Source organism: Myotis myotis, unplaced genomic scaffold (genome assembly GCF_014108235.1).
Source record: "Myotis myotis isolate mMyoMyo1 unplaced genomic scaffold, mMyoMyo1.p scaffold_m19_p_8, whole genome shotgun sequence".
NCBI classification, from domain to species: domain Eukaryota; kingdom Metazoa; phylum Chordata; class Mammalia; order Chiroptera; family Vespertilionidae; genus Myotis; species Myotis myotis.
In genome coordinates this window covers 47708458-47719937 of record NW_023416390.1, presented here as the reverse complement: position 1 = coordinate 47719937, position 11480 = coordinate 47708458, and the positions used below count along the sequence as shown (strand labels likewise).

The 11480-nt window shown below is 42.2% G+C and overlaps 1 protein-coding gene across 1 annotated transcript in view; it reads right to left on the bottom strand.

Moving 5' to 3' along the window:
• Nucleotides 1-11480, bottom strand: part of CCDC173 (coiled-coil domain containing 173) — a 33998-nt gene that overhangs the window by 7083 nt on the left and 15435 nt on the right. Inside the window, exons 6-8 of the mRNA XM_036319931.1 lie at nucleotides 10056-10195; nucleotides 6850-7042; nucleotides 5775-5939 (exon numbers count right to left, since the gene is read on the bottom strand). Of these exons, the coding sequence (XP_036175824.1) occupies nucleotides 5775-5939; nucleotides 6850-7042; nucleotides 10056-10195 (498 nt within the window). The remainder of the gene's footprint in view (nucleotides 1-5774; nucleotides 5940-6849; nucleotides 7043-10055; nucleotides 10196-11480) is intronic.

Sequence of the window (11480 nt, the reverse complement as noted above, 5' to 3'; positions counted from 1 at the left end):
ATATATTTAAAAAAAAAAAAAAACAGAATTGTTCTAAGCAGCATATTGAATTTAACAATTAGATTTCAAAGCAGCTATTATAAACATATTAAAATAATTAAAGGAAATATAGGGAATCTAAATAGAAAAGGAGAAACCATTAAAAAGAACCAAATAAAAACTGAGTTGGAAGTTCAATAATTGAAATAAAAATGTCACTAGATGTGTTCTATATCAGAATCAGTGAATTTGAAGGTAGACCAATAAAAATTGTCCCATCTGCACAACAGAAAGAAAAAGATTGATGAAAAATGAACAGAACTTCAGAGATCTGTGGTATAATATCAAATGTCTCTTAATATGTGAAAATTGGACCCCTGAGGGGAAAATGATAGAGAGGCAGAAAAAATATTTGAAGAAATAATGGTCAAAAACTTCCCACATTTGGTGATATAACAGGCACACCCAAGAAGTATCACAAACTCCAAAAAGAATAAACACGAGAAAAACACATCACAGTAAATATTCTGAGAGCCAAAAATAAAGAGAAAAATATTAAAATCAAGAGAACAACAACACATCATATATATAGGGATCAACAATATATTTAATAGCAGATTTCTAATCATAAACAATGAAGGCTAGAAGACACTGAAACAACATATTCAAAATGGAAAAATATGACATCCCATAATTTTATATCCAAGGAAATGAAGGTAATATAAATACATTATTTAAAAAAAAACAAAAAAAAAAACCACAAAAAACCAACTGGCCCTGATCACTGTGGCTCAGTTGGTTGGAGCACTGTCCTGTACACCAAAAGGGGGCGGGTTTGATTCCAGATCAGGGTGCATACTCAGGGTGCAGATTTGATCCCCTGTTGGGGAGTGTGTAGGAGGCAATTGATCAATGTTTTTTTCTTTCTCTTTTCCTCTCTCTCATTCTCTCCCCCCCCACTACATCTCTCTAAAAATCAATAAAAAAAGAAAATCAAACTGAAGAATTTATTGCTAGCCCATCTGTACTGTAAAACATACTATAGAAAGTCTTCAGGCTGAATAGAAATGGCTAATCCTATATAATAAAAGGGAATATGCAAATTGACCCTAATGGCAGAACAACTGATCGCTATGATATGCATTGACCACCAGGGGCAGATGCTCAACGCAGGAGCTGCCCCCTGGTGGTCAGTGTTCTCCCACAGGAGGAGCTCCACTCAGCCACAAGCCGGGCTGATAGCTGGGACAGCAGCAGTGGTGGCAGGAGCCTCTCCTGCCTCCTCTGCAGTGCTAAGGATGTCTAACTTTGGCTTAGCCAAAGTCGGACATCCCCTGAGGTCTCCCGGGCTCCCAGAGGGATGTCAATCAATGATTCTCTCTCAGCATCAATGTTTCTCTCTCTCCCTCTCTCTCTTCCTCTCTCTTCCTCTCTGAAATCAATGAAAAAATATATATATAAATATATATATTTTTTAAACCCAACAACAACAAACCCAGAAAACAATTTGTTGGAATTTGGAGAAATTGGAACCCTTGAACATTGCTGGTGGGAATGTAGAAAGGTACGGCTGCTATAGAAAACAGTACAATGGTTCTAAAAATAAACTAAATATAGAATTACCATGTAACCCAGCAATTCCACTTCTGGGTATGTAAACAAAAGAACTGAAAGAAGAAACTCAAACAGATATTTGTATACCAATGTGCACAGAAGCATTCTTTGCAATAGCCAAAAGATGGAAACAACCCAAATCTATTGATGGATATATGGATAAACAAAATGCAGTATACATGTACAATGGAATGTTATTCAGCCTTAATAAGAATGAAACTGAGCCATAGCTGGTTTAGCTCAGTGGATAGAACTTTGGCCTGTGGACCAAAAGGTCCCGGGTTTGATTCCAGTCAAGGGCACATGTCTTGGTTGTAGGCACCTCCCTGGCCCAGGCCTAGGAGGCAACCAATCGATGTGTTTCTCTCACATCGATGTTTCTCTCTCTCTTTCCCTCTCTCTTCCACTTTCCCTAAAAATCAATGGAAAAATATCCTTTGGTGAGGATTAACCAATACAAAACAAAACAAAAGAATGAAACTGACATATGTGGCAACACGAATGAACCTTGAAGACGTTATGTTAAGTGAGATAAGATACCAAAAGGACAAATATTATATGATTGCACTAATATAAGGTACCTGGAATAATCATATTAATAGAAACAGAAAATAGAACAGTGGTTACCAGAGGCTGGAAGGGAGAATAGAGAGTTCTGTTTAATGGATAAAACAGTAAATTTTATATTATATATATTTTACCACATTAAAAAACAAGTTAAAACTCAACAATAAGAAATCAAACAACCTGCCAAAGCCGGTTTGGCTCAGTGGATAGAGCGTCGGCCTGCAGACTGAAGGGTCCCAGGTTCGATTCCGGTCAAGGGCATGTACCTTAGTTGCAGGCACATCCCCAGTGGGGGGTGTGCAGGAGGCAGCTGATGGATGTTTCTCTCTCATCGATGTTTCTAACTCTCTATCCCTCTCCCTTCCTCTTTGTAAAAAAGTCAATAAAATATATTTAAAAAAAAAAAGAAATCAAACAACCCAATCAAATAATTAACAAAAGATTTGAATAAACACTTCACAAAAGAAGGCACACATATAGTTAAGAAGACATGAAAAGATGTTCAATATTTTTAGTCATTAGGGAAATGCATAACACCACCATGAAACATCACTACACTATAATAGTCTAAATCAAAGGATAGTACTAAGTGATAGTGAGGATATGGAGCAAGTTGTCTTCATATATGTTGTTGGTAGGAATGGAAAATGGTACAGCCATTTTGTAAGACAGTTTTTAGTTACAAATGATTGCATGCCAGGTCCTTCATACATGTTCTAAAATTTCTGGTACTCACTTTAGATGTGAAACCTGTAAGATCCCAATCAATATAATTTCTGAGTAACTAGAGGCCCAGTGCACAAATTTGTGCACATTGAAAGGAAATTAATTAAAAGGTGGCCAGCGGGGCAGGACTGGGCTAGATGGGCCGGACACGCCCTGGAGCCAACCTCTCACCATCCCTCCCTGGCCGGCTGCACGTGGGGTGGCACCGGGGCATGAAGGGTGTCTGCAGAATAAGCAGGGTGCCTCCAACAGGTGGGGTCCCTCAGCCTAGCCTATGGGGGTTGGGTCGAAACCGGCAGTCCAACATCCCCCCTAGGAGTCCGATAGTTACAAGAGGGCACTCTGCAAACTTGCTGTCACTCAGCACCTCCTGCATTGAGCGTCTGCCCCCTTGTGGTCAGTGTGCATCATACCTACCAGCTGGTTGGCCAATTGCCCAGTTGCTAGTCTATTATATATATACTAGAGGCCCGGTGCACAAAAATTTGTGCACTCGGGGGGGAGGGGAGTCCCTCAGCCCGGCCTGTGCCCTCTCACAGTCTGGGACCCCTCAGGAGATAACGACCTGCTGGCTTAGGCCTGTTCCCGAGTGGCAGAGGGCAGGCCCAATCCCTAGGTGCAGCCCCTGGTCGGGCTCAGAGCAGGGCCGATCAGGGGGTTGGGGCGCCGCACCCTGTCACACACAGAGCCGCAGGGCGATCAGGGGGTTGGGGGGCTCCCCCCTATCAGGCACAGAGCAGGGCTGATCAGGGGGTTGGGGCGCCTTCCCCTGTCACGAACAGAGCAGGGCGGATAGGGAGGTTGTGGCCCCGCCCCCTGTCACACACAGAGCCACAGGGCGATCAGGGGGTTTGGGCCCTGCCCCCTGTCACGCTGATCCCGATGCCGGGAGGCCTCGCGGCTCCGCTGATTCCGGTGCTGGGAGGCATGTTACCCTTTTACTATATAGGGTAGAGGCCTGGTGCACGGGTGGGTGCCGGCTGGTTTGCCCTGAAGGGTGTCCTGGATCAGGGTGGGGGTCCCCACTGGGGTGCCTGGCCAGTCTGGGTGAGGGGCTGAGGGCTGTTTTCAGGCTGGGGGTGACTGAAGCTCCCAACCGCTCCTTTTTTTTTTTTTTTTTTTTTTTTTATTCTGGGCCAGCTTTAGCTTTGAGGCTTGGCTCCAGCTCTTAGGCCTCCGCTGCTGAAAATAGGTTTCTGGCCTTTGCTTACAATGTTGCGATCCTGCTGGCTGAAGCCTGGAGACTAAAGCAGGTTTCTGGGGTTTTGTTTAGCTTCTATATTTGTTACATAGTTGCTTAGAGTTGCAGCTCAGAGGCCTGCAGCGGCAGGCGGGGAATGTTGGAGTCCTCCATCACTGAAGCAAGCAAGCCTCATGTTAGTTTCAAGCTGCCTGGCTGCCAGCCGCCATCTTGGCTGGCAGTTAATTTGCATATTGCCCTGATTAGCCAATGGGAAGGGTAGCGGTCATACGCCAATTACCATGTTTCTCTTTTATTAGATAGGACTAGAGGCCTGTTGCACGAAAAGATTTGTGCAATAGGCCTTCCCTTCCCCTGGCTGCTGGCACCAGTTTTCCTCCAGCACCCAGCACCCAGGCCTTTGCTGCTCCAGCCGGAGCCGCCTTCAGCACCTTCGCTGCTCCGGCCAGAGCTGCCTTCAGTGCCTTTGCTGCTCCGCTTCGTGCCTACATATGCAAATTAACCACCATCTTTGTTGGTGGTTAATTTACATATCTCGCTGATTAGCCAGTGGGAGGCGTAGCGAAGGTATGGTCAGTTACTCTGTTTATTATTAGATTAGATACTAGAGGCCCAGTGCACGAAATCGTGCACGGGGGCAAGGATCACTCAGCCCAGCCTGCACCCTCTCACAATCTGGGACTGCTGGCTCCTGACTGCTCACCTGCCTGCCAGCCTGATCACCCCTAACTGCCTCTGCCTGTGGCCTTATCTCCCCTAACTGCCCCCCCCGCTGGCCTGGTCACCCCTAACTGCCCCCCGCCAGCCTGGTCACCCCCAACTGCCCCCTCCCACCAGACTTGTCATCCCCAACTGCCCCCCTGCTGGCCTGGTTGCCACCAATTATCCCCCCCCGCTGGCCTGGTCACCCCACGCAACCTGCTGTTCAGTCGTTTGGTCATCCCTCACTAATCCCCCTGCTGGCCTGCTGTTCAGTTGTTTGGTCGTCCCTCACTGCCCCCCCTGCTGGCCTGGTCACCCCATGCAGCCTGCTGTTTGGTCGTTACTGTGACGACGTCCTAGACAATTTGCATATTCCTCTATTATTAGTATAGACTAGAGGCCCGATGCACGAAAATTCATGCACTCAGGGGTTTCCCTCAGCCTAGCCTGCACCCTCTTGCAGTCCAGAAACCCTTGGGGGATGTCCACCTGTCAGTTTAGGCCCGCTCCCCAAGGGAGTGGGGCTAAGTTGGCAGTTGGACATTCCTCTGGTAGCCCAGGAGCCCTCAGGGGATGTTCAACTAATGGCTTGGACCTGCTCCCTGCAAGGAGTGGGCCTAAGCTGTCAGTTGGACATCCTTAGTGCTACTGCGGAGGCGGGAGAGACCCCCCGCACTGCCGCTGTGCTGGCCAGCCACGAGCCAGCTTCTGGCTGAGCAGTGCTCCCCCTGTGGGAGCGCACTGACCACCCGGGGGCAGCTCCTGCATTGAGCATCTGCCCTCTGGTGGTCAGTGCGCGTCATAGCGACCAGTTGTTCCGGTTCCACCATTAGGGTCAATTTGCATATTACCCTTTTATTATATAGGATTGTGTCATAATGACCAGCTGATCTCACTTGTCAAAGGAATCTGCTTTGGAAAGAAAATTCACATGAACTCTATTTACATAGTTATTACTAAAATAAGTATAAACAGGAATAATTACCATTTGCTGAATATGGGCATCTTGAACTTCAAGACGTTCTTTATCACTTTTGCGTTTTTTCTCCTTTTCATGCTCATAGAAAATCTGGTCCGCTTTCATGACAGCCAGCAAATGTTCTTTATCCTCAATTTTTCTTTGTCTTTCTTCTTCTGCTTTGTTTTTCATCTAGATGTTAAAAGGTAAAGGAAAACACTAAACTATGTTCAGCAACCATTGCTCTCTAAAGAAGGCACGGATCAGAAAGCTCCAAGCAGAAAGTCAGCCCAGAGCAATGCAAGGGCGGAAAATTGTATGCACCTAGGCTCATCCCCATGTGGACAGCTTATCTCCCAAATATCAGGACACACAACGACAACTTAAATAGAATGACATTTGTTAAAAAAAAAAAAAATACAGGAATAGAAAAAAAGGTAGATCTTCTCACGGTAGGAAAATCTTTGTAGATAAAAAAATTAGTTGCTACAATGTTTATAAATTATCCAATTTAAATATTATGACAGTCATAGAGGAAATAAATTCTGAATAATTAAGAAATACAGAAATGCAATAGGGTAATTTTTGCATTATTTGTCTTGAAAACATTCAAATTCAAAGTATATTAATGAATTAAATGTCTTGTATTTCATACTAATGCAACAACAACAAAAAATAAGGTACCTAGGAATAAATTTAACCAAGAAGATAAAAGACCTGTACTGAGAAAACTATAGGACACTGAAGAAAGACACAGAGGAAGCATATACCGTGTTCACGGACTGGAAGAATTAACATCATTAAAATGTCCATACTACCCAATGCAATTCCTATTAAAATGCCAATGGCATATTTCACCAAATTAGAACAGAAGAGATTATTACTTTGCATCTATAAATACATTATTTGTAATTGATTGTCATGTTATCTTCTGTTAGAAAGTAAACATGGTCTGATTTCAAGAATACAGGAAGATAATTCATACATTATTTTTCAAATCTCTGATATTTTTTTGTCTGGGATACAGAGGGAGTAGATAGGACAGTGGGAAGGGCTTACTTTTTTTGGTGTAATTTTTATTTGTCAAAATTAAGTTGCTTACCGCAAAGACTCTATATTCTTCAATCGCTTTTAATTCTGCTTTATTTTTTTCATATTTATCTCTTTCTCTTTTTTCCCATTCAGCTTCAACTTCTTCACTATTTCTAGCAAGAATCATATCTTCATTGTCAAGTTTCTGTTTTATTATTTCACTCAGGAAGTTATTTATTCTTTTTCTACGTTCCTCCATTAGCCTATAACAAAGCAACCATCATGCAAATCTTCATGAATAGATCTGCTATGGAGTCAGTATAATTTGGAGAGTCAGATATTTTAGTCTTTTACAAGGCAAAAAGGAGCCCCTTTGCCCCTCGCATAAATATTGATTGTTTTAAATGGAAATTATTTTTAATACTTCATTTTTAGAATAAAGTATGCAGTAGTCCCCCCCTTTTCTGTGGTTCTGCTTTCTGTGGTTTCAGTTTCCTGTGGTCAACCTCAGTCCAAAAATATTCAATGTAAAATTCCAGAAAAAAACAATTTCTATGTTTTAAATTGCACACCATTCTGAGTAGTGTGATGAAATCTCACTCCATCTCATCTGGGACATGAATTATCCCTTTGTCCAGCATATCCACGCTGTATACACTACCTTATACACTACCTGCCTGTTAGTCACTTAGTGGCCATCTCAGTTAACAGATCAAATACTATCATATTAGAATACTATGGTATTCTAAAAACCCAACGGGAGTAATGCATATAATATGATCTCGTATATGTGTACATGTGTATCAGAAATAAAGTGTTAAAATTCTCCACAATGAAAAATATTTTTAAATACTTTACTATATTACTCTGTTTACTCTAACATTGGAGGCTTAAGTTATAAAATAAATCAAAGGCCTTTCTTTAAATAAAATACAAAAAAATCTAGTAAAAGTTATCAAATTCTGAATAAATCCATCCTCTTATTATCTGCAAAACTATGGATAAGGGGGAGAAGACTGCCTTATTTTTTAAAGGATTTGGGTCCCCTCCCCCAAAATAAAAAAACACACACACACAACTAACTAACTAAATAAATAAATAAAAATAAAATAAAGGATTGGGGCCCAGCCAGTGTGGTGCAGTGGTTGAGCATCAACCTATGAAACCAGAAGATCACGGTTCGATTCCTGGTCAGGGCATGTGCCTGGGTTGCAGGCTCCATCCCCAGTGTGGGTCATGTAGGAGCCGGTCAATGATTCTCTCTCATCATTGATGTTCATATCACTCTCTCTCCCTCTCCTATCCTCTCTGAAATTAAAAAATATATATTTAAAAATGTATAAAAAATAAAAGATTGGGGCACTTTTATTTAGGATGTTGGGCCAAAAATACTTTTAAATTTAGATATGACAAATTCACTAAATTACTGAGTGAATTTGCAAAGCAATGTGGCAGAAATTATGAGAAAGAACACAGTGCCTATCCCAAGGTAATTACAATTTAAAGTGGAGAAAAGACATTTGCACAAGTAACTATACAGACAAAGGGCAACTATACAAATGCCACGAGAAAGCTAGAAAATGATATAGGCAAATGAAAAAGAAAATAAAAGAAAAAAAAAGGCTTCATGGAAAAGGTGACATTTCATCTAGGCTTAAAACAATATTTTAACACTTTTATTGATTGCCTGCTATATGCCAGGCACTATTCCAAGTGCTGGAGACTAATAATAAACAAAAACATTAAAAGTCTCTGACCTCATGTAGCTTTTGTTATAGCTGGGGTAGAGGGACAGCAAACAATAAATAATTTAAATAGTGCTAGATCATGCAACCAGGAAAACGAGAGCAATTAAAGGGATAGTTCACCATAACTAAGATTTGGAAACAGCCTAAGTGCCCATCAGCAGATGAGTGGATTAAAAAACTGTGGAACATCTACACAATGGAATACTACGCTGCAGTAAAAAAGAAGGAATTCTTACCATTTGCAACAGCCTGGATGGAACTGGAGACCATTATGCTAAGTGAAATAAGCCAGTCAGAGAAAGATAAATATCACATGATCTCATTCATTTATGGAATATAATGAACAACATAAACTGATGAACAAAAACAGATCCAGAGACAGAGAAGCATCAATCAGATGGTCAAACCTCAGAGGGAAGGTAGGGGTGGGTAGGGGTAAGGGGGAGAGATCAACCAAAGGACTTGTATGCATGCATATAAGCCTAACCAATGGACACAGACACCAGGGGGGTGAGGGCAAGGCGGGGGGGCAATGGGGGGATAAGGACACACATGTAATACCTTAATCAATAAAGAAAAATAAAAAAATAATACAAAACCAGTGGGTCTAAAAAAAATAAAGGGATAAGCAATGTGGGGGTGGGGGTGGGGTTGTAATTTTAAGGTGGTCAGAGAAAGCCTCAATGAGAAGGCAATATTTGAGTAATGACCTGAAGAGTTAAGAGAGGTGAGCATTCCCCAGAGGGTACAGGAGAGGTCCCCTGTGATCGAGGAAGAGGAAAGGAAGGAGAGAACAGTGAGAGACCAGGTCTGAGGTGAGGCTGGAGGCAGTTGTGAATTAGGACAGGTGTGGAGCCCTAGTGGCCATAGTAAAGACTCTAAGTGTGATGTAAAGCCATCAGAGAAAAGCATGATCTAGGCAGAAACACGATGTACTGTCGCTGGTTTCCCACTCTCGCCTCATCCCAAACTCCTCACTAAACTGACCTCTAAATCTAATACATAATTTTTAAAAATCTCATTTAATACCTTTATTGATCTAACACTAAAGATTGCCTTTTTTTTTTTTTTTTTTTTTTTTTTTTTTAACTGAAACTCTCCTCCTCTGCTGTTTCTCTGGTTTTCCTCCAATCTCTAGAAGCTATTCTGTGGTCTGCACCTTACCTTCTTCCTGCATTTGTCCTAAGGACTATGCCACCTTCATTTCTTACCTATTTACCTTAGGTGAGGTCACCCGTGTCTACAGTTCTAACAACCGCATATACAGCAATGCCTCACACAGCCACCTCCAGCTCATACCCGTCCAGAGCGGAGATTTCCGGTATTCCCAGCCTTCTACCAGACAGATGTCCTTGATATTCCAGGGAAACCCCAAATCACATGCCCCAAACTGAAGTCATTGTGTCACAAATGCTCGAGTCATCCATAAAATAATGAGGCCTTTATTCCTAAAGGCTCCTTTCATGTCACAACTTCTCATTTATAACAAAATAATTTATTAATTATGTGAGTTATTTTAAAAGCTTACCTGTGTGTTTCAGCTTCTTTTTCTTTCCTCATTTGTATAAGACGCTTTTTTGTTTTGATAAATTTTCTAATCTTTTCATCTTCCTCCTCTTGCTGCTGCTGTTCTACGGCTTTGATGATATTTTTATCATTCATATGTTCCTTAGAGAAAAAGTTCTGTGTTAGCCTATCAAGAAAAATATCTTTCACATATAAATATCTAACAAGAACCTGTCAAACGGTCACAGATTCTGATCCAGTTATTTCTCTCTTGGAAATTTATCCCAACGAGATCATCAGAAAAATGCACTAAGTTTTATATACCATGCACTTCAAAGTTATTTATAATGGTGACAAGTTGGAAACAACCTCAAATATTCAATAATGGAAAAATGGTTAAATAAATTATACTTCCAGTGACATGGGAAGAATACAAATAATACAATTGCTGAGTGAAGGGCAAACAGAATATAAACACTAAGTAGCATATTTAGCAGGTTTATAATGTATATATAACTGAAAGAAATGTATCAAATGTTAGTTATCTTTGAGATTATAAGTGACTTTTACACCTTCTTTATGCTTTTCTATATTTCTTTTTAAATAGTTCATTTCTCTAAAAATATGTAACTAAAATAATTCAATAATCAGAAAAAAACCCATCAGCCCTAGCCAGTTTGGCTCAGTGGATAGAGCATCAGCCTGCAGATTGAAGGATTCCGGGTTCAATTCTGGTCAAGGGCACATGCCGGGGTTGTGGGCTTGATCCCTAGTAGCGGGTGTGCAGGAGGCAGCTGATCAATGAGTCTCATTTTTGATGTTTCTACCTCTTTCTCCTTCTTCCTTTCTCTTTGAAGTCAAGAAAAATATATTTTTAAAAATAGTTGGGGGAGCAACTAAGATGGCGGCATAGGTAAACACCGGGAAATTATTGCCTCACACAACAATTGAAAATTACCCCAAAGGACTGAGCAAACATCATCCAGAACAACAGGAAGGCTGGCTGAGTGTAAAGTCCACAACGAGAAGGAAAGAAAAGCACGCTGAGAGCCAGAGGCGCTGCGGAGGTGAAGTGCAGAGGTACGGCGGCGCGCGCGCGAGGAAAGGGGGTGGCGCCTGAGGACGCGGCTGTCTTTTTGAATCACAAACTCCCGCCGGCTCTGAACTCCGGTTCCGGGAAGTCTCTGGGGACCCAGGTCTCACACGGGGAGAAGCTGGTCTGTCCGGCAGCGAGCGAACTTGAGGGCGGCTTTCCCTCAGAGGTGCTTGCAGCCGTTACCGGAACACTGAGACTCGCGACGGGCGGAGAATCGGCCATGGCCGCTTTCTCCGCCCTCTGACTCCCTGAGACCCCGCCCCACCCAGGCTGCCGCAGAGGCTTTTGCATGTGAATGTACCTAACTGCAGCCGAACCAGGCAGACCTGGAACTTCCAAGAGAAGGCCCAA